Genomic DNA, 24518 nt, shown 5'->3' with positions numbered 1-24518 from the left:
AATAATTTCCTCACTTTTGAAATTTGTGATATGATTTTGCAGATTATCTCCAAAGATTACAGAGATTAGACAATGAGGTTATACTCCTGTATTGGTTTCTTTGTGAAAAATAATATTTCAGGTGTGAAATTTCTAGCATTGTTCTGTTTCATTTGAGTACTAATTGCTTAGATTCATTAAAAAGCAGCAAAGAGTCCTGTGGCACCTTATAGACTAACAGAAGTATTAGAGCATAAACTTTCGTGGGTAAATACCCACTTTGTCAGACACACGTTAGTCTATAAGGTGCCACAGAACTCTTTGCCGCTTTTTACAGATCCAGACTAACACGGCTACCCCTCTGATACTAAGATTCATTAGTGATTATTTTCTTATTTGCCATCACTTAATGGCCTTCACTCTCATATTGGGGAGTCCCAAACCATTAGATAAAAGGGAAAATTCAAGTATACAAAAAGATAATCAGGGGCACTTACTAAATTCCAAATAGTTTTTAACTAGGAAACACTTTGAATGCAGCAAACCTAAAATGGGTCTGTACTTTACATCAATATTCACACTGGAAAGCCAGCATAATAGGACAGTCACCATGACATATGTCTTTAGCTGTAGGTACACTGGGAAAACCAGCAGGGAAATCAGACAATGGGAGTACTTCCTCTTATCCCCATTCAAAGAGCCTCAAGTTAGAAGTTTCTGGGTACACAGTATATAGTAATTCTGCAAGAAAGGCACTAATATTTTAGCATGGCTTCAAAAAACAAATAGTCACAGAAAGTTATCAGTTCTTGACTGTCGGAAGAGGTTTTGCAGAACAAAGTGGGGATGTACAGAGTGCTAAAAAATAAGCTTATTTTGGGGTCCTCCTTGAAGTTTTATCATATGGTAACTGGACCACACTTGTTATCAAACACCCATACATTGCTTTCCACAAAATCTTACCCCTCACCTTTAATCTACAGGAATACTGAAACTATTAAGATATATTTCCTTTAGTTTACCAAATTTTCCTGTTTTGAGGGTCCTCACCTCCCCATAATCTTGGGAAAACACTGCCACAGTACCAGTGACTTACGTTCAGGGAGAGGAAGAAAACGGGTGAAATTAATCCTAAACTGACTGATTTCATTTGGCATTGCGTTAGGGAGAAAACAATTTGAAGTGGGATAGCATGCAACAAAGGAAGCAGATAGTATCAAGTGATGTTAAATGAAACCTAGAAGGCCATATTACTCTCACTCCTTCATGCAAGGTGTTTTAAAGTAACTGACAAACAATGTAGTTTGTCAATAAATTGATATATACTAACTAAAGGACAAGGAAGGTGTGTATTAAATTAAGAAAAGCTGCTCTCGGACACACTGAACTACTTTTGCCCAAGAAGAATGGATAGTCTCAACAAAGACCAAATTAACTCAATGGATTAGGCAGAAACTTGCATACCAAGCCATGAAAGTGCAATATGTGTGGCTTATGAAAAGGGAGACTCCAAGTGAAATGGGGTCGAGTCTGATGGAAAATACCTTTTGGGAAGGTGATCCTTCCGTAATAAGATAATGAATTCCAAATATCAAAGGCTTGAAAAACAAGTGAAACTGTAGGGAGATGTGCTTTGCTGTCTCTGGATTTCTCCTCGTTCTTTTTGCTGATACAGACTAACACGGCTACCACTCTGAAACCTGTCTTTTTTCTGTAACTAAGCTAAAAGTACCTTAATTAGTTTAGCTAAGGTGAAACTTAATTCTAGATGTTAAGTAAATGGTTTCTTTTTACTCCGTTTTCTCTGTTTTTAATAAACCTTGTTTTATTAAGAGATGTACTGCTGCAGGTGAGCTGCTGCAGGTGAGCCTTGCAGTTACTCAGTCTCGACTTGCACTCACTCAGTTTCAGAGGAGAAATGCACCCGCAACCTCAAAGGAAACATACACCGTACAAAAGAGTTTTTGGCATCTACATGCCACACTTGATCTCAGTCAAGAGTCATGGGCAATGATGTCCTACCTGACTGAGCTGTGTTGCTATGGAGCTGCAGTGAGTGAACCAAGGGAAGATGCCAAAGAACCAAGTAGACGACAAGAGTTGGAGATACTGTTTCATAACAGTAATAAATCCATATACAGCTTTAATGACAAAACAGCCTAACAAACTATACTGAACCCTAAAAAGAATAGTGCAGCAAAGTAAGCATCTTAGCTTGGAGCACAGGGGGTTGAAGAGTGCCATTTCTTAAACTAATAGGATAATGGGGGAGAGGAAATTAACAGAACTGTGAAGGGAGATTGGAAGGCCACGAAAGAATGCCAAGGTTAGAAAGGAGATGCACTGATTAAAGATAAAGAGTATAGAGTCTTATTAAGAAAATTTGTGGACCCAAAAGGGAATGCTTCATTAGTACAGCTTGGTGCTTGCTGTCATCTCTTAAACCTCACAATTTTATTACTAGTTTGCATTTTAAGCAGCACTGTGTAATAGTATTTAAGGGGCCACCATGTTTAAGTGATTGTCATGGCTACAGGGCAAAGTAAACTACACCTTAGATCCCTTTAATCCCTGAGTGTACCCCTTAGGAGAACAGGCCCGGCTTCCTACACCACACTTTGGTGGAATCTTGAAGTCCAATCACTCAGAGTGGATCTCTGGGCTGCAGCCCCTTGGTTCCTACTCATGTTAATGACATGGCTCAACTTGCTTTTGGCACCTCTAACAGTGTTCCTTTGGGAGCTCATGAGAGTAAAAGTTTGCACTGATACAGGAGCAGTACCTTGACACAAATTATGATGACAGGTTTCAGAGTGGTAGCCGTGTTAGTCAGTATCAACAAAAACAATGAGGAGTCCTTGTGGCACTTTAGAGACTAACAAATTTATTTGGGCATAAGCTTTCCTGGGTTAAAACCCACTTCATCGGATGCATGGAGTGAAAAATACAGTAAACAGCGTATACACACACACACAGCTTACTATATTTTTATATATCAGCACATGAAAAGATGAGTTGCCTTACTAAGTGGGGGTTCAGTGTTAACGAGGCCAATTCAGTTAAGGTGTAAGTGGCTTATTCTCAACAGTTGACAAGGAGGGGCGAATATCAAAAGAGGGAAAATTACTTTTGTAGTGCTAACGAGGCCAATGCAATCAAGGTGGACGTTGCCCATTTACAACAGTTGACAAGAAGGTGCTGATACTCACATCTGTATATGAGGGGCATATGATACTTCTAAAATGTTTTAGGTGATTGTCATGGCTACAGGGCAAACTACACCTTAGAATCCCTTTAGTCCCACTCAAATATACCTCTTAGGGCAGTGGCTCTCAACCTTTCCAGACTACTGAACCCCTTTCAGGAGTCTGATTGGTCTTGCGTACCCCAAGTTTCACCTCACTTAAAACTACTTGCTTACAAAATCGGACATAAAAATACAAAAGTTAATCTTTTGTACACTATTACTGAAAAATTGCTGACTTTACCACATCATTATAAAATAAGTAGGAATATAAATATTGTACTTACATTTCAGTGTATATAGTGCAGTATAAACAAGTAATTTTTTGTATGAAATGTTAGTTTGTACCGATTTCGCTAATGCTTTTTATGTAGCCTGTTGTAAAACCAGGCAAATATTGAGATGAGTTGATGTACCCCCGAAAGACCTCTGTGCACATATACTCCTGTGGTACTTGTATCCCTCATGGAGAAACAGTGTCTTAGGAGAACAGGTTTGGCTTCCTACACCTCACTTTGGTAGAACCTTGAAGTCCAATCACTCAGTAAATCTCTCAGCTGCAGGCACCCTAGTTCCCAATCATGTTTGACAACTGCCTCATCCTCTACAGCAGTGATGTACAGTAACTCCTCAGTTTAAGTCGTCCCGGTTAACGTTGTTTTGTTGTTACGTTGCTGATCAATTACGGAACATGCTCATTTAAAGTTGTTCAATGCTCCACTCTTATGTTGTTTAGCTGCCTGCTTTCTCCACAGCTGGCAACTTCCCTATGCCCCCTGCTCCTCACAGCACCTCCCGCCCGCCGGCAGACCCCACGGATCAGCGTGTGTCCCCTTCCCCGCCCCCCCCCCCCCCGCGGCAATCAGCTGCCTTGGGGCATTTCGGTGGCAGGAGCGAGGACTCGGCACGCAGGCTCCCCCAATGCCGCAAGCCAACTGATTGCCCTGGGCAGGAGGTGGGGGGGAGAGAGGGGAAGCTTGCGCGCTGAGTACTTGCTCCTCTCCCCTCCCTCCTGCCCCCTAAACACTGCAAGCCAGCTGATTGCCCCGGGCAGGAGGGAGGGGGGAGGAGCGAGGACTCAGCGCGCCTCCCCACTCCCTCCCCTGCCTCCTGCCGGCGGCAATCAGCTGGCTTGCGGCATTTAGAAGGCAGGGGGCGAGGGGAAAAGAGCGAGGACACAGTGTGGCAAGTAAAGGGGGAGGAGATGGGGGGGAGAAGAGGCAGGTCAAGGATGGGGGTTTGGGGGAACGGGGGGAGTGGGTGGGGCTGAGAGTTGAGCCCCCCACTCCAGTGCTTGCAGAATAAGGGAAGCTGCTGCGCAACATGCTTCTCCAAGCCTACAGCATCTTCAGCCTCCTTGCCTGCCTCATCTCCAGTGCCAGTGGGCTGTGCCTGTGTAGGGTAAGGCAGGAGAACCTCCCAACTATAGTACTGTACTGTATGTACAGTATGTTTGTAAACACAGCACGTGCACACTACTCCCCCCAGCGTAGTATTAAATTGCTTGTTTAAAAATTGTTTAAAATGTATATAATGCCTTTTGTCTGGCAAAAAAAAAAAATCCCTGGAACCTAATTCCCGCCTATTTACATTAATTCTTATGGGGAAATTGAATTCGCTTAACATTGTTTCACTTAAAATTGCATTTTTCAGGAAGATAACTACAATGTTAAGTGAGGAGTTATTGTACAATGCCAACAGTCAAGAAGGAATCAATCTCCATGGTATAAATTTGTTGGTATTATGAACTTTATAGAGTCAATGGTAGAGGAATCTATAATTTGTCATAAGCTAAATATCATGGTGAACTTTAATACAAAAATGTACTGTGTAGTCAATACTTACAACTTATTTTTCTGCTTCGTACTGTTTATTTCAGTATAAGAGGAGGACTTGGAGTTTTATTAAAGCTAAGGTATTGTCTGACCTTTTCAGATGTCCCAAATGCATTAAATACATTTCAGGGTAGATATAACCCATGCCTAATGCTAAACAGCTCTGGCATTTAATTACAAGCTTCAAGGAGAGATTGAACTTGTCATGAGCCACTTACTACAGGCACATCAAAATCTGAAATTAAATTTACTCAGAGCCCTCAGTACATTACAATTAAGAAGTGAAAATTAATTCCCTATTTGTTGATTTGTATACCTGCCATCAATTTAGAAACTGGCTCCACTGCAACATCATGTAAAGTGCAGACTTTCTTGCCTAAATAACTCAGTGATAATTTTTTGTTTCAGCTTTGTCACCATCGCCTCTTAAATGAAAAGTTATGCAAATAATCTGAGCAATCACAATCCCAAGGGACAAATAATTGCATTTTTCTGATTTTCCTGTTCTCCACTTTTCAACATCTTTTTTTGTATGGGACAGGTGAAACAATATTCTAAACCCCCTCTCTTGTGAGCATGAAAAAATGCTGCTTGGTTTTGGGTACCTAATGCTAATAAAGATTAATTTATCTGTGCAAGATTCCAAAGGAATCCACAATTGAGTACTATGCTTAATGTATTGCTAATATACATTAATACACTATGAAATATTAGTTTCCTTGATATTAAAGGAAAGATCTTGGTGTCCTAATATTCATCAAAACTTGCATCATCACTTAGAAGACAGAGGATCCTCCCAGGAAATACACGATAGCATAACTAGTTGATGGAATTTACATTCTCAGAATCTACTTGCTCCTATGAATTCTGCTGAGCTCTTCCTTTTCCGTATTGCACAATTCTTAGAGGGACATGGATGGCATTCTGTAAAAGGGAATGGCATATATACTCACCTGGTCATGGTCAATATCTGCATCTCCAGTGATGACAATGCGCTTCTCAATCCTTGTTTCTGATACTCCACCTTTTACTGTCTACAGATGGCACAAAACAAAGAAATTAATCTTTTAAATGAATCCATATAGGTAAGGAGGGAGAATCATAAAGCACATCTACTCCTACTCTCCAGTGCACAAGTGGGAACTGAGAGTTGGTGTGAAAGGGTTGCAGTTAGTGATACAGATTCTTGGTCCTACATCTAATCATCCTTTCTTGCTTATGGTTAACTGTTTAGCAGTGATGTCCAAGAGGAAGTTGCCCAAGACCACCAACCTGAAGAGAAGGCCTTAAGACATTATCTGAGATCAGGTTTGGACAGATATGGAAATGGGGCTGTTAGATCAGGGTTCCAATCTTCTTAGTCATCATTTCGGTCTTGGTGAGTGACAAGTTTCCTGAAACTTCCTTAACTACTGCGTCTCAGCTCATCTGTTCTCGACACAATCTCACCATTATCAGTGCAAGATTCTCTCTCGTCTGCAGTTCTGGCCTTCGTGCATCTTTCTGCCTCATGAAAACTTCATTTTTGCCTCTATTTAATGCTTAAGGCATTTTGGGAAACAGTTTGTACAGAAGATACTATAGATGATACCATTGTATTTTATAAAAGTATTTGGCCAGAGATGAGATTAAGTTCTTCCCCTGAGAATATTATAAACCGATTGTTCTTTGAAGACAGTTACGAAAGACTTCCATACAGCAATCAAGAACAACACAGATTCAATAATTCAAAAATATTTTAATTAACAAATATTCAGATCTATTTCTAATTTGGTTTCAGCACCATATATTTTGCTCTCTTTAGGATATTCCATTATTAATTTAATTCTGTGAGGTACAAAATTTTAAGCCAATTTATTTTGCATTAATAAAGAGAAATGAGTTATAAGATATACTGGAAATAATTCCAGTATGAGTCCTTTCCATAGGAAGATTCAAATCCTTTTTGGCAGTTTCTGTATTTCAAACAGATGAATTAAAAATTCTGGATGCAAAATTTGAGCCAACACTGGAAAGTGCCTAGACTATTTGGAATCCAAGGCCACAATTTACTGTAATTATAAAGAGGCTGTTAATGGCGATGTAGCAAATTTGCTATCAGATGGCTCTTCCATACTTCTCTTTGACCTCCTGGCTGACAAAGTATCATCTAATTTAATTTAAAAAAATATGGTTTCTTTCATATTTATATATTCATATTTCATAAAAGGTGTTTTAGCTCCATCTGTACATTTGATAAGAGAATGAATTTTTCTGTTGGAACAGAGGTGGCATTTTATTCCACAATGTTTTTTCAAGAGTCTGATGGTGCTGAAGGATTCTAAAAGCAACAGGAAGTTGAAGAGGAGCTGCTCACTAAACTTTCTGATAAGACACTTAGTCTTAAATTCTTAGTTCAGAGTTTATTTTCTGGTGACTGTCACTGGACAATTTCCAACATCCTTCGCTCCTGACCTATTCTGTGAATATATTTTGCTCTCTTTAGGATATTCCATTATGAATTTAATTCTGTGATCATTGAATTACTATCTAATAAAATTAAGATTCTTGTCAGCTGAAAAAGTGTCACACAGGACAGAAATGGAAATAGACCCAACTTCTTGCTGACTGAGTTTCTTGACTTTCTCTGAATGCTGAACGTTCAGGACTTGATTCAGCCCTGGCATATGCCAATTTCTAAAGTAATCCAAGGCACAAAGTCCTCAGTAGAAGAATCTGCTCAGAAAGGTAACAAAAACTGATCAATGCAGTCCCGAGAGAGGATGAGTAAAGAGGAATGAAGCCAGGAGATAAGTTGTTTCAGCATATCCCCTGAGCTGACTCCATTTGTGGGGTTTCTACAGAGCTCAGTCACATTAATTACCCCTTCATCTGGCAGAACCCCCAGCAAAGTAGTGAGATGAACAGAGTCAGTTAAGGCTGGGTGCCAAGCTGTGTCCCCAAAACTCACAAAACCAGAAGTAACACCAGCTGCAGATACTGCAAACTCTGATTAGATTTCTCTCTCTTCTCCAGTTCTCCCTCCTGATTTCATCTGTGATACTGCACTAAGACTTGGTTTAGGGAAGTCAATTTAAGCCCAGAACTGGGAATGGTACGATCCATTTTAAATATCAAAATTTGTTCAGTGATTTGTGAGGAGTAATCATTTTGAAGGAACCAATGTACATTTTGACAGGGCTATTTTTTAATGCACAGAGAAGTTGTCAGTTTACCTTAGTGATGTGTGTGGTTGTAGTTGTAGAAACTGATTCAGACGTTATAGTCTGTGCACTCAACAGAACACCAGCATCACCACCTGCACTGCCATCAAACTGTAGACAGTTGGGAAAAGAAAAACAAGAGTTGCATTTTCATGCCTAGGGATTTAAAACTTGTGGCTTAACAAAACGCAGTTAATGCAACGTTCACTACTAATACCTACATACTTCTCCTTTAGTTCAAGTGGAAGAGTGCTTTTGGAACAGAAACGTCTGTGTTCTGTACACCATGCTGCCTGCATGGTTTTGCTGGCAAACAGAATGACCATATGAAGACAAACACAGGTTTGATCCACATTAGATGACTCTAGAATAAGCTAACTCGTTTGCTGAATCACATCAACCATTTTAACATGCCTTTGTGGACAAAATTATAATCAAAGTTACTCTTCCCTTTGGGGAGCTCAGAGGTGAGTTGAGTCAGATCTCTGTCTAAAAATGTATGGGTTCAACCAGATCCTATTCTATTTGATTTTTTAAAAACTCAAACCTTTAATGTTAGAATGATACTTGCTCTTCTGTGTACTTAGAGTCATTTTTAAATTGTTCCACGCTAACAAAATAATCAGTGCCACTATAGGGAAGTGCTGATTTGTAAAAAAACATTAACATGTTATCATATCTCTTAAATTTGGAGTTGATCATAAAGGCCAACCTGTAAACAGCATTATAAATGATATTTCAAATCACATGGCTCCTGTACCTGTGGAGATTCATATGTGATAGTTTTAGTCTCTGTTTGAACAATTGGGACTTCCTTGGTGGAGATTTCTGTTCTCTGTGTGGCATCTGAAATGGTCACCATCTCGGTCTTTACTACTGGAGGCTGTGGTGGAAGAGATAGGGTAAAATCAATCCAAGGGACATAAACCAAAGATTTGCATAGTGGGCTAAGATGAAATAGAACAAAAACACAAAATACAATAGTGATAGAATATACATTAAGAATGTCTCCCACATACACACACAAAAACCACTATGAGAAAAATAAAGATAAAACAAATAGCACACCAGCCCATCAATACTCCCTCTACAAGAATCATAGGAGATCTGAGTTTCATGTCTTAGCCAGTAGCAGACACTGAAACCAGATCATCATCACTTCAATACTTCTTCAGATGTCTATTTAAAAATGTGTGAAGGACTATCAGTGGGAGAATCTTAGTTCTGCTACAGTTTCTTCCATCAGACAAATGTTGCTGGTGTTACATAAAATAAGCCTTGCATTAAAAATGGAGAATGAAGTCACTACAATATTTGACACATATCCCTAACAGTGGATAAAAACTTGCAATATTTTCTAAGCATTTCTAAAGTTTAATTTTATTTTTTAATGTAAGCAACTTCTGGAGTAGACAAACCTACTGTCTATGGATTTTAAATAGCATATAGCTAAACTACATGTCTAGAATCAGGTTTAGGTACCAACTATTTTCCTCTGAAAGCAAACTTTAAAAAGCCATTTTAGCCCTTGTTGTAGTCGATATTTTTTCAGTAGCATTCTCTGCTTGGGAACCAAAAAGCAATGACAAACTAGAACTCTGCAAGTCAGTAGAAACTGTAATGGTCTTAGACATGATGGACCAGATTAGACACCTAGCCAGATTTTCAAGAGAACCTAGATACCAACTCTAATTGAAATCAATGGGAGTTCGGTAGCAAGGTGCTTCCGAAAATCCCACTAAGCATCTATATGCATCTTTAAGTGCCTTAATACCCCTAAAGATTTGGCCTGTTTTGATTATAGTCTTAGAAAGCACGTGTGGAGCCCAAAATAACCTTGGAGAAGCTAGTTTACTCACATTCTCAACCACAGGAACAATTGTGACTATTCACATAAAAGAGGGAAATAAGGTGGTCTCAAGAAGAGACGTATGGGATGTCTTTAGGACAATTTCTAAACTGGTCTTCAACTGGAGCCGAGTACAACGAGGAAAAACCTTAAATGACTGAAGGGTGACACCACAAAGAATTCTCCAGTGGCCAAAGCTTCACAGAGTTTACCATCTGTACATGGTCTTCTACATTCCACTTCATTACTCTTCCTCCCTCAAAGGTCCATCTAATGATTAACCCCATTAAACCTGTTTCTGTGCTAAAACCTACAGCCATGATTCCTTCTGGAGCCAATCTATGCTTCCACAAGTCTACTGGTACTAGAGGAGGCTGCTATAAAGCAACAATAGGTGTGTCATCCCCTTACTGCCTAACCTGCCTCAACTGTAGGTGCTCTTACCACCCCCAGCAATTTGTATCAATATAGATTCCAGACACTGCTTTCAAAATAAAAAGATCTAGAGAAAGAAAAATCTGTGGATAGTAAGAAAAAACTGAAAAAAAAGCATATATAATTTAAATAACTTTCTGACGACATCTAAAGTCACGGGTGTGTCAAAAACAGACAACAAAACAGACAAGACAAGTACTTGAAAACATTAAAGACATTCAAATAAAAGTAAAAATTATGTAATAAGGAAAAAAGGAGATGGTACAGTCGTAGGAAGGTTTGCTTTACTGGGCAATTCCTATTCATTCCAGCAAAAAGCCAGAAACCATAACTGAAGTAGGCAGAGTTTCACTGCTCATCAGTGGTATCCCCCTTCCATAAGATTTGAATCTTGGTGAACACCTGAAGAGCTGGGAGAACAGGAGAAGAAGAAAGGCAGGTATATTTCCACCCCAAGGAACATAACATCTCTATATAATCTAGTTCTCAAGCTGTGCTACCATTTACCTCAGAACAACAAATTATTTGTGGCACAACATCAATGTCAACATGAGACACGTCTCCGTTTATTCTGAGCTGTTCTTCCTCATCTTCTGCTCTCAGGTCTTGCTTCCCCTCTTCCATTACATTCTTCTCTGCAGCTTTTATGGCAACCGCATTTTCCTCGGCCAAAGCCTTCGCTGTAACTTGTGTGTGCTCAACTGTTACTATACTGCCTTCTTGTACCGTTTCTACACTCTGTATTACTTTTGTTCCACACTCCTCCTTTCTTTTGGCATCTTCATTTTCTTCTTGTTCTTCTCTTATGATGTCCTCAGCCACCCTGTGATGGGGCTGATACTCTCCCACCACTTCATCCTCACTCTCACTACTGCTGCTGTTGCTGCTGCTATCTGATGACAACGAAGAAGAGTCCTTTTTTGATGCATGTTCCACCTTACAGGTCTCCCCAGCATCAGTGACAGCTTGCATTTTCCCTCTGTTGATTTCGTCTATGACTACAGTCTCTTCTATCCCCACCTCTGCCTGCTTCTTCTCCTCCACTACATTCAGAGTCTCATCTGAACTCTGCACAAAAAACACAGATGAATAAAAACAAAAGTACAGTGTATGAATAAATCAAAATGATGAAAACAAAATGAACTGATGGCTGGTTCATGTCATGTAGAGAACAAAGGTGACTGTGATGGTTAACTGAAAAAAGGAAAAAAGAATGAAGGTGGATCAGAAATGTCAGACCCGAGTTAACTATGGAAAAATCAGTAGAACCTTATCAGCATCGCTGGCTCCAGTGCAAGGCCCTTCTGCTCTGGAAGGAAGTTTCTGTGAAACAAAAAGCAACCAGAGGACACAAATCAATACGTGTTTTAAACAACAGATGACACAAACATTTAACATCTCGTAGACAAAACATGCAGACATTCTTTCATTAACTTTTATTGATGACAATACTTTTTGCATTAAAAGAGTTTTAAAATGTATGCATTCTGAAAACTCTGTGGGTATAACTGTTTGATTCAAGATCCATACAGAATTTACAGTTTGTTTGTTTTTGACAAGCAATTCTTTAATCTAGTTTGTAAAATACCTTTTTAAGGTTTTAGATACCATTGGAATCATGTAAGATCTTTACCAAAAAGATTTGGAACAGAAGCATAAACATCAGCCAAGGCTGCTTCCTACTGTGGCAATCAATTATTTACTGCAAAAATAGTTAAATCAATCAAACAAAACTTATAGAGAAAGAAAAAAAAAGTCTTCACACACTATTCCAATGTCAGTTTATCCTCTCTCTCTCACCCACCCACCCTTGTATTTATAAATGGTGGGATGACTGGACTTTATTTGGTTTGTTGATTTAAGGAATTTGGCAGATCCTTTCAATAATTTTATAAATTGCAATAGAATATCAAAATGAGAACTTTTAGAATACTCTGATGTGAGAATGTCAAAGGGACCATGTTTCAAGATTACCAAGAAGACCCTATTAAAATCTCATGTGAGATTAAAGAAATTTTATTAGCATTTGTGCCATAACAAAACAATTTGTGATGGGTATGCATGTATTGTCATATTATGTGAAAAGAATTATCAGATTTAAATAGCCATGAAAATTAAACAAAAAAAGTACACTAAAGCAATGTTCAGGATCAAATGCACAAAAGCAAAAATATCATTAAAACCAGCACACCATCTGTGACTTAATCCTGTTTTGTTTACCAACTGCAGTACGTACAGGCCCTGATCCAGCTCTCCTGGGGAATCAAAAATGGGAGTCAAGTGATATTTTGCGAATGCAAAGAATAGAGGATTAAGCCTCTAGTTCACCAAGTGATACTCCCTCACCCTAATAGAAGTTAAGATTTGTTGGACTGCTTTGACACAATGGGATTGAATAAAAAGTTACCTTCATGTAAATTTTTGGTTTTGTGGGTCTATGTCGAAATTTTAACACTAAACCTAGTTTGTATTTGTGGTTAATCTATTTCTCCTCTATATTTAATGTTGTTTATATAAAATAATATAATATACAGATTTTCTTAGGGACACATGGAGTCAAATAGGGCATCCTGTTTAATTACTTGATGATAAATGTATGCATCAAATTTTATCTGACATGTTAGTGAATACCCATTTCTGTATATGTTGACATTATAGTGGGGAAATAAAGCAAAAAAGCACCTCAGGCAGTTGTAAGAAGGGTGAGGCAGAAAGCATTTCAGAAGGTACATTATCTTTCACAACAGTGCCCTCTGCTGTCCGTGCGGTGGATGAAGTGAAGGTAGATTTCATGCTAGTGGAAAAGCCCTCTTTACTAAATAAAATTGACGTTATTTCCTCTTCTAGGCTCTAGACAAGTTATAAAATGGAAAGCAAAGAATTAAAATAGTGGGAGACAACAGCAATGATCTACAGACGAAAGGAGAGGTTAGGCAAGAAAGAAAACAAATAGCACACAGAAGGATTTGATTCTGAAATAATTCTACAAGATCAAAGAAAAAACTAAAATGTGTCCCTTAAAAGGAAAAATATGACAATATGACAGGCTTTAATGATAAAAACTTGCTGTGTACCAAAGAAACGACAATATTTAGCAATGCTAGAATATGATATATCCCCACTTCAGTTACTGTCTTACACATTATTTCAGATTGTAAATATTATATATAAAAAGAACATAAAATGAAGGATTAACAAAACCTTCCCATAACTTTCAGAACAGGACTACAGTTTTCTTTTAGACTGAATTTCGGATTCAATATTAGGAATATTTTTAAATTCATTCTTAAAACCTTCCCTGTTTCCCCTTGGGGCATTAGCCCTGAAAACAGGGCTTGGCATAACTGCAGATTTCTACTGTTGATGGTTATTTAAAAAGATTTTGTTCACCTTAACTTCAAAAGGCTGTTTTTAAAAAACAAATACTTTAATCAGGAATCAAATGTATATTTATCCAAGAATTCAGCATTAAACATTTTAGAGCTGCTCCCATCTATTGGGCAAATACATATTTATCCAAATACTTCTTTTAAAGTACTAAGGATATTTATAGAATGCCTACAGTTCTTGCCACATAATGCTACAAATCTGTATTTAGATATAGTTCACTATTTTTATTATGTATTTGAAAAATATTACAATGTATGTATAGCAGCCATCTTTTAAAGCTGAATCTCTCATTTGTTTCAGTTCCCCCTCCCAAAAAAATACCCCATGATGTTATAGCCTGTTAAAAGCTAAATCTTATTTTTAAAATGTGAGTTTGTGCTGTATAAGCTTGAGAACATAAAAACAGTAAAATAATTAATATTTTGATACTGGTGTAACTTATCAGCTGAATAACTTTGGTATTTATTGACTACAGCAATTTTTTTTCTAGTTTAGGACCTTGTATGCCGCAAGATCAACCCAAAGTACACTTTAGGACAAAGCTGTATTATAAGCAAATATTTTATTAACAACTGTGGATACAAAGAACTTGCATTATAGACTCTGAACACTTATATAGTAGACTGTGTTGCTGCACATACTACATATAAGGCAAGAGGGAGAAAGGAAAAAAAGAGGAAGAAAGAGACTCCTATAGTAAAATTACAGCATATTTTCAAGGTAGTCAAGGCAAATTTGGATGGGAGTTGATTCATTTTACCCTAATATTGTGTTTGACATTCATAGGGGACAATTACTTTTTTTCTTTTTTTGTGGCTACTTTAGACAAAAGTTCATATACACAGAGACCTTAAGAACTTTTGACTTCAGCTTGTGTGCAGGCAAGCAGGCTCATGGCCCTCTGGTTAATCCCTAAATTGTATTCCTACAGCATGCTGTTATTTCAGCAAATCAGAGTTGACAAACATACTCCGGCTGTAGTTTTGTATGTGTACACAAATACGCACACCATTTGTTTGCAGTTTACTACCACCAATTTTTTAGCCCTTCTAACCTTTGTGGTTGTACGTGCCTGTCTACACAGTAAAGCTGTATACGGGCTAACCTACCTGAGCAACCTTAAATCCAGCTAACAATAATAGTGAAAAAAGTGCAGCGCATGCTTCAATGCAGGCTAGAGAGCCAAATATGTGCCCAGGGTCTGTGCCAGGCTTGTACCAACTGCATGCAGACCCACGCTGTGTACACTGTTATTACCTGTGCTAGCTATATTCAAACAAGCTTGAGTAGGCTAGCCCATGTACAGCTTTGGCTGTGTAGATATACTTTATGAAAGCAAGTAGATTGGCATTAGTGTTAGAACTGATGTTTTCTCTACTGTGACCAGTTGGCAGGTCAGAAGGTTGGCAGACTTTTACTACTATCAATGTATACCTAAAATTGGAAGTCTTCATGAAAATATAAAAACTGTACAACATTTATCCACTGTAGATACTCTGTGTTAGCATCAAACAATCCTTTGGGTTAAGTGTACAAAACAAACCAATATGAATTTTTTTTTTTGGTTAAAAACGGAGAAAGTGACTGTGATGGTACTGGACATTCAAGACATAAGAGTGTTATAACCATAGTTTTCCTTCATAAATATTAAGTCACAGATGCTGTGCAATCAAAAGGATGGTGGTACAAATAGTGTTAACCAATTGTAAAATTTCTCTCACGCATAGAGAATACAGTTAATTAGCGTGTACTTTCAATGGAGCAGTGGGGGAGAGGAAGTAGGTCCCAATAAGGAAAATGGCAGTGCTCTACTTAGACTTAAAGGTGTATATACACACACACACATGCTTAATGCCATTTTGCAAAATTGCTATGGAAGCGTATCATATCTGGAACAAGATTTAGCAATCTACTGGCCAACCTAATACAACAGGGATGCTAAAATGGAAGGGGGCATGGTGTGGTAGAAACGAGTATTTTATTCTGCCATAAAAAAGGCAGTACTATTTGCTTATTTCAGGGCTCAAAGCAGGTGCCATTATTATTAGAAGGCTGGAACGTTTCCTGTCCCCACTCCCTGCTTGACACAACTGGCAACACAGCAAAATATTTTATACGTTGTCTGTTACTGAAACACAGCATTTATTCTTTGTTTTTAATCTGATTCCAAGTGTCTAGATGAAAACAAATCAAAGGTGATCTGATTAGTAGTAGCATGGCAATTGCTACTTCATAATAATTAATAAATAAATAAAGAAATACTGGGCTCTTGTATAGCACTTTTCATCACTAGATCTCAATGCACTTAAAGGAAGAATCATTTTTCTCGTTTTATATATGGGCAAAGAGGTGAACACACATTTAAATCTAGTGGAGTAGATTTGATTGCGTTATTGATTTGCAGAATAGCTGCAGTAGTCACAGAACTGATTTATTCCCTGTAGAGTGAAAAGAACAGGAGTACTTGTGGCACCTTAGAGACTAACAAATTTATTTCAGCATGAGCTTTCGTGAGCTACAGCTCACTTCTTCGGATGCATAGAATGGAACACACAGACAGGAGATATTTATACATACAGAGAACATGAAAAGGTGGAAGTATGCATACCAACAGGAAGAGTCTAATCAATTGAGATGAGCTTTGAAGTGACCCATAGAAGGTGGGTCATCTTAATTATCACTTCAAAAGTTTTTTTTCTCCTGCTGATGATAGCTCATCTCAATTGATTAGACTCTTCCTGTTGGTATGCATACTTCCACCTTTTCATGTTCTCTGTATGTATAAATATCTCCTGTCTGTGTGTTCCATTCTATGCATCCGAAGAAGTGGGCTGTAGCTCACGAAAGCTCATGCTGAAATAAATTTGTTAGTCTCTAAGGTGCCACAAGTACTCCTGTTCTTTTTGCGGATACAGACTAACACAGCTTCTACTCTGATCCCTATAGAGTGTTGAACAATTACAGAAAGTGCATTTTGGTATGGAAATACATGTTTCTCTGTTACCACAATGTTTTCAGTGATAGAATATAATACACTGAATTTTTTGTTGCCTTTTAAAAAAGTATTAATTATTCAGAACTTCAAAGCCAGTTTGACAGCAAAGATCAACACTTTTGTTTAACCAACACTGATCTATATGGAGATCTTAAACATCATCTCAAAGTTAGCTTTTTTATTGGTTTAAACATATTTTTTTTAAAAAGTGATCTGGTTAACTCAGGTCACACAACAAAGCTTTCAAAAAAACCGCCAGAGGTTTGAAGGTAGCCACCTGGTTAGTTTCTTCTGTTTTTGCCTCAGTAATCCATGTCACTGCAGTCCATTGCTTCTCCTCCACAGGCAATTTTTTCCTTTGGAAAATGTGGTCTCCTTTTTTCTATTAAGTTTTTGGTTTTATAAAACCAACATAAATCAACAAATAATGAGACGGACGTACATCAACATACAAAACATGAAAACAAATGGCCCTGAAAGCAGCACAAGCATACCAGGTAGCAGGAATATGCAGATAGAGGGACATGTAATACCTGGATTTACCTCCTCCTTAATTAATTTGACACAAAAACACATACACATGAAATAAAATAAGCCACTCTTTTGATATATTATATGTAGTCCCTTTTATATTGGAGCAAGTATATTTATCAGCAAAATACTGACAATAAATCCATCCACATTTCTGGATTATCATGAAGGAGGCTATAATTTTTGTTTACAAGTATATTGTGATGGTTGCAAAGTCTGAGTAATCATATCTTGGCAGTGACCATTTAGACCAACAACTTAAAAAATTAAGTTAAGCAGTCTGCTAATGATCTGCTGGAGATTTTTTTTTTCAAGTGAGCAACCAAGAACCCAATTCAGCAAGATATTTAAGCATGAGTAGTCCATTGATTTTACCAGGACTTCTCATGTGCTTAAACTTCAAAATGCTTAGTACCTTGCAGAGTTGAGGCCTTAATATGGGAAAAAATGTCATTTGACAGTGTTTAGCAAATTTAACCTGCGGGAATTTAAAAAAGTTCCCATATCTTGTAGTCTCAAGAACCATTAAACTTCCTGGAGCAATAATTAGGATAGCACACTCACTTATCAGAAGGAAAATGAGGTCAAGTTCAGAGACAGATTGATGGATGCTAAAGCAGAACATACTTGTGAGCAGCTATTTAGTCTTTATAAAACCAGAAGCAGATTTAAAGTGTTGTAAAATCACTAAGCATTTTTGAACCATGACAGCAACTTGTGTGTCTAGTTCTCTGACCAAAAACATGTAGTAGTTTTTGGAAACAATGCTTTCTAAATTGCTAGTTCAAGGTGCTGTCTATCAAGAGACACAGCCCAAGTGGTCTTAAAAAGCTAATACAGCTTAAGAGCTATGCCATACTAATGCCTGAAAAATGCTTGATATTATCAAATATTTTATCATGTATGTTCTTACTGAACCAAGCTTAAACATGAGCTTGAGAGCTGTTTACATGTAACTGCCTAAGCAGAGTTAAGGATGGAAACTTTTTTCTCACAATTTTACAGCCGCTGTAAAACCGATTTGTAAGAACAGCAGTCCTAAACCAGAATAAAGCCCAATCCTTGTTTCAACTGCTTTGTTCTGAGTTACTCTCTCATACTGAAACCAAACAAGTTATTAAAAGTCTGGACCAAAAGTAAGTAACAAAATGTTAATGGGTATTTAGTATAAAGAAAAATGTTACATTCAAAAAGAAAATGTTAATATAGGAGGGCAATTTACATTTATTATATTTTCTAAACAGTTGTACGGAAATGCATGCTGACAAGTGTCTGCAATGACATACCCCTTGTGTCTGTAGAGACAGAGGTGTAATACGCCGCTTTTCCCATTCATTGGGGCGTGGCTCAGGTGTGGATTCCATGAAATTGCGCTTGAGTTCACTAATGCTAGCCTGATGTTTCAGTAAGTCGTCCTGGGTCTTATCCAGGTCCTAGCAATGTGCAATGTAAAAAACAGTAGGACAAAACACAACAGCAAAAGCAAACTTATCCTCAAAAAAGTCAATGCAAGAAAAAGTGCCTTGTCTCAAGAGCCATTCTACTGTGGTACATTTTAAAAAAAAGATTAAGACCATAAAGACTCAGATTTGTATTACCTTTTAGGAACAAGGCCACACTATACTGTTCCTGTCACAACTGTATGTACAGGAAAAAAAAATAACACTTTTCATGATCAGTAAACAAAGGACTATTTTGATCTCAACATGAAGGCACCAAATTTTTGAAATAATTATTTTGAAAGGTTGCTGGCTTTTGCTTGAAAGTTAAAGAAACTGAAGCAAGAATACCAAGATCAACATAGGTAGCCCTCAGTAATGCTAATGGAAGTAAATAGCGCTCAACACAAGAACTGTCATAAACATGTAACTATGTTTCTTAGGGCTGGTCTACACTACGGGGGAAAATCGATATAAGATACGCAACTTCAGCTACGTGAATAACGTAGCTGAAGTCTAAGTATCTTATATCGAATTACCTACCGTCCTCACGGCGCGGGATCGATGTCCGCGGCTCCCCATGTCGACTCCGCTACCGCCGTTCGGGTTGGTGGAGTTCCGGAGTCGACAGGAGCGCGTTCGGGGATCGATATATCGTGTCTAGATGAGACGCGATATATCGATCCCCAAGAAATCGATTGCTACCCGCCGATACGGCGGGTAGTGAAGACGTACCCTTAATAAGAAACTTTAAGCCAAAAATAAAGTACTTATAAATACGGATACTGTATTAAGTCCAAATCATGCAACCAGATAGGCATATGCTTCACCTTTACACACATGAGTAGTCCCATTGAAGTCAAGGGGCTACTCATTGCTTATAAAGTTAGCAGGACCATAATTATGTGCAGGATCAGGGTTTAAGATTGCTATTAACCTGTTGTGTGTTGAAGCAATGGCAGATGGAATAACCATGTAGAGATAGCCTGGGCACGTCTACATACCAAAAAGGGCCTCTGAGCTAGCCCATGCAGACTAGTACAGGAGGTGACAAAGAACGCTAAGTAACAGATTCCATTTTTAAAAGGATCCATTGACCCTACCATTGTGCAACTTGGATCAAAAGGCTATAGCTGCTCTTCCAGCTACACAGTGGAGGAACGGGCCTGGGGATTGGGACTATGCAGCAACCTCCTCATTAGCACTGGTTTGGGAAGTAGAGTTCAGCTCCCCAACATTTCTGAAACTTCACTTGTATATAACCTAAACACTTGGGCTTTATGCAGGAAGAGCAAATTACATACAGGAAGCATAATCTTTCACTTCATACCATTCCTCATCTTGTGAAAAAAAGCTACTCTGTGTATGCAAACACAGACATCGGAGCGTAGTTGACTTTACAAGTTCAACCGCCAGCAATTAAGTTTAGAATTGAGACCCAAAAATAAGTGTACTATGAAATCAAAGTACCTACAGTAACTAAGAAAAGTATTTGGACTTTTGATATTTAATAATTTAGGCCCAAGATTTAGTTTTCATAACAAAAAGGCGTTATGTAGCTACATGCAAAACGTGTCTGAATTTTTACTAAAACATTTTGGCTAGGATTTGAAAGTGTTCCTCTGCAATATCAGAGAGGTAACCGTGTTAGTCTGTATCCACAAAAACAACAAGGAGTCTGGTGGCACCTTAAAGACTAACAGATTTATTTGGGCTTAAGCTTTCATGGGTAAAAAACTCCACTTCTTCAGATGCATGGAGTGAAAATTACAGAGACAGGCATAAATATATATTGGCATATAAAGAGAAGGGAGTTACCACTTTTTCTGTAATTTTCACTCCATGCATCTGAAGAAGTGGGTTTTTTACCCATGAAAGCTTATGCTTATGAAAGCTTATGCTTATGCTAAATCTGTTAGCCTTTAAGGTGCCACTGGACTCCTCATTGTTCCCCTGCAGTGCTTACAACACAAATAACACAGAACTGTACTAGTGCATGAAAATCAGAAAGTGATAATCAGCTTCTACTTTGTTTCATTGTCAATTCTGAAGTAAACCTGTAAAAAATAAATTTGATACTAAAAATGTAGGCTTGGATCTTGGATGTGTCTATTTCGAGATTAAACCAAACAGCTTTTAAAAAAAACAAAAAGAAGTTTTCTTAATTATCGATGGAATATAAAAAACACAGGTTATACCACAGCAATTCCATAGAACTGAAGTGATATTAAACAACTGAAGCCAATGACATATTTTTATGGGTTGTTGTAAACAATTGTGGCTTGAGAAACCAGGCACATTTCTTGGACTTGTTCAAAGCAAGGTTATGCAAAACATGCTTTCGTTGTTTTAGTAAATTATGTAAAAATAAATTTTGAACAGTTATCAAAAGCTGCCAAAAGCAACAGATTAGTCAAGTTACTGTAATCTACAAATCTTCATATTACTGTATAAATACTACTGTCATTAAATAAGAGATAAGCTCTTTTGTGACAGAGGGAATTCCCGATAGCCCCATTTGGATGGGGAAGGCTAAATAGACATAGGATAGGATTTTTCTATATATTTTGTGCAAGTTTTGTTAGTTTTCTTTCCTTTATTCATTACCATACAAACTATACTGACAGCAACAAGAGGTACTCCCGTAATATTCCAGCATGAATGAACTGTACAAAACTAAATTTATTAAAACAAAATGTCTCTACTCCAATAATAAATAACAGTATTTAAATAGTGCTTCAAATTCAAAGCCATTTACAAACATTAATCCTCACTAAGAATTAATTCTTTAGAAAATAAGAATTATTCACATTTCAAAAATGGGAATACTAAAACAGGAACACTAAGTGATTTGCCTAAAGCCACCCAGCAGGTCACTGGCAGACCCAGGATTAGAAATTCAAGATTATGGGACTTCCATCATTGTGAGTAAATTTGTAACAGTGAAGGTAGTTAAGCATTGGAACATTTTTCCCTGGGTTGTGGTGGATTCTCTATCACTGACAATTTTTAAATCAAGATCAAATATTTTTCTAAAAGATATGAGCTAGGAATTATGTTGGGGAGGTTCCATGGCAGGTCTTATACAGGATGTCAGACTAGTTGATCACAATGGTCCCACCTGGCCTTGGAATCTATGCTTATTCCTCCAGAGCACACCAGCTCACATTTCAAGTATACATGTGTCAGAAAAGAAAATGAAAAAATATTAAGTGAGAGCCTACATGGGGTACCCATTAAGTAGTAGGTTTGTGTGGCAAGTAAAAAAATCCCATTTTAGGGTAATTAATGGACCAATGAATTTGATTTATTACCGAAACAGGGCTATTATTCCCAACTGCCACTTTGAAAACTTCTAGCAGATTCACACTTACAAGCTGTTCCTTTATGGAAAAACTAGAATTTACAACATGCATCTCCAAGTTGCATTTCCCCATGCATTTCATGCACCGTGTCCATAACAGCCTGCAGGTGACCTCCCATCCCATGCAGCCTGGCAGCCCATGAGAACAGAAAGTGTTCCTTATGTTATACAAACCTCCAACATTAAATTGCTATGTCTGACATAAATATTTTCCCCGTTTACTCTCAAGGAATTGTTCTGTGAAATTAAACCACACACACACACAAGAAAGCAAAATGAACATAAAATGTATCAGCAAGTAACCAAAAAGGACCCTCAGATTGATCAGAGTTTAAAAAATAAACACGGGGATAAATGGTAAGAACAAAAGCTACTATTCAGACAAAACCTACAGAAGCTTCAAAACACTAACAATGGCAGGCAACAATAACCAGATTTAACAGAAAAATATCATCAACCTGCTGCTGCGTTTCCTCCTCTCCGGTTTCCACCTACATGAAGGCACATGGCAAATCATCAAAAGAAAGTTGTTGTTAGTGTGATCTATGGGAACAACAGAGAGGCTTCCTTTGTTTGTAAAAGCTGCAAACCATGTGCTATGTTTTTATACCTTTATTGTTTCGGCCACAGACGCTGCTGAAGTTATTAAGCCACTTTGGTCTTCCTCCACCTACAGTGTTGTAGAAATGGCTGAAGTAATATTTGGCATATATGAAATGGAAAATGGAAGTTTCTCTCTCTCTCTCCCCCCCACATCTCTCTGTTGCTGCATTTTTCATGCTTTCCCCATTGATGGGTGGAAAATTAAGACAGAGGAGAAGGAGAAAAGCCATATTGCCCCAAAGCTTGATGTCAAATTCAACCATGGAGATACTTTATAAAAGCATTTAAAGTGGAGTTTAATACTATGAATTGGTTTTGGTAAAACGGCAAATGATTACTGTAAATGCCTGATACTGTGTGGTATGCATGTAGATTTTTGCTTTTTTTAAACGCAAAATATGAGATAACTTAAAAAAAAATTACATCCTGCTGACACGTATTCTGAATGCAACTTTAAGGAGAGAAATTATTTTTTGAAAATACCCTGAGGCACAAACATCAATTGCCAGGTTTTCAAAGGATCACTGTGCAAGATCGCAAGTATAGATAAGTGATTTACTTTTATTACATATATTGCTTAATTCCAAACTTTGTGTGAGGGAATACATCACATCGTATGTCATTTTTTTCTTAGTTTATCACATTTTCCTTCACCTCTCACTTACTTGAGGTTAGTGCATTTGTTGCAATTTCACATCAAAAGGTATGTTGAACTATATTATGGATGAGGAAAATCTTTAGTGGTGTTTATTTACACCATTTTAGACTTCCTTTACTATATGTATGTCTTTTACAGATGTCACGTCACATATCTAAGAGAAAGTACTCTGATTATATTATATATATAAATAAAACACTGTCTCAGACAGTTATTTCTGAATTACTACAAAATTTGAAATAAATACTGGGCTCACTCATTTCAAGGCTCTCAGTTATAAGGCTATAGTATTTTGCTTCATATTGCCATTGAAGTTCATAGTAAACTCCCCCCTTGTACAGTGGATGGTGTATTTGCTATCACATGTAGCAGCCATACGGAGAGCAGGTACTGTATTATCAGCCAGATCAGATGGTCGAGTGCACACGCTTAATGATGCTTTTGCATAGCAACTTTAAAACTACATACTTTTAACATTTTTTAAATGTTCACATGTTGATGATTAAAAAGTCAGCTACTTAACTGGCAATCCAGTTGAATAAAAGAAACTAGTCTTCACCTTAACTATTGCTAAATATGAATAAAAACACTAAAAGCCAGGGAGAACCTTGGACAGACACTCAACTTTGCACACACCCATGTAAAGCAGAAACAATCATAATTCTAGTGCCCTCTTTGAAGGCATGAATTACAAAAAAAGGAAATGTTACTCACCCCGTGCAGTAACTGTAGTTCTTTGAGATGTGTCCCCATATGGGTGTTCCACTTCAGGTGCTCATGTGCCTTAAGCCCTTGAGTGGTGATTTTTAGCTAGCAGTATCTGTTTAGCTTGTGTGTATGCCCTATACCCTCTCATGGCAGACACTGAGGCTATATAGAGATGTGGAGGCAAAATGCCCTCAGCTCCTTCTCTACTTACTCATCCCCTAGGGAACAACCAAAGCAAAGGGGAAGGAGGGTGAGTAATAGAGCACCCATAGGACATCTTAGCAC

At 37.8% G+C, this 24518-nt stretch overlaps 1 protein-coding gene across 20 annotated transcripts in view; it reads right to left on the bottom strand.

Moving 5' to 3' along the window:
* The window catches only part of EPB41L2 (erythrocyte membrane protein band 4.1 like 2), a 270772-nt gene that overhangs the window by 1097 nt on the left and 245157 nt on the right, over nt 1-24518 (bottom strand). For 4 of the 20 annotated variants that reach the window (XM_039530116.1, XM_039530119.1, XM_039530118.1 and 1 more), the window contains 9 exons: nt 22439-22501; nt 18748-18894; nt 17208-17312; nt 13228-13395; nt 11815-11868; nt 11053-11613; nt 9022-9144; nt 8274-8372; nt 6012-6092 (listed from right to left, as the gene is read on the bottom strand). In XM_039530116.1, coding sequence (XP_039386050.1) covers nt 6012-6092; nt 8274-8372; nt 9022-9144; nt 11053-11613; nt 11815-11868; nt 13228-13395; nt 17208-17312; nt 18748-18894; nt 22439-22501 — 1401 coding nt within the window. Of the gene's footprint in view, nt 1-6011; nt 6093-8273; nt 8373-9021; nt 9145-11052; nt 11614-11814; nt 11869-13227; nt 13396-17207; nt 17313-18747; nt 18895-22438; nt 22502-22722; nt 22756-22874; nt 22935-24518 lie in introns of all 20 variants that reach the window. The other 16 variants (XM_039530136.1, XM_039530131.1, XM_039530120.1 and 13 more) reach the window with 16 other exon arrangements.

The sequence above is a fragment of the Mauremys reevesii genome, linkage group 3 (genome assembly GCF_016161935.1).
Source record: "Mauremys reevesii isolate NIE-2019 linkage group 3, ASM1616193v1, whole genome shotgun sequence".
Lineage (NCBI taxonomy): Eukaryota > Metazoa > Chordata > Testudines > Geoemydidae > Mauremys > Mauremys reevesii.
Note: the sequence above shows the minus strand (reverse complement) of the source record. Positions and strands in the feature narration are given on the sequence as shown.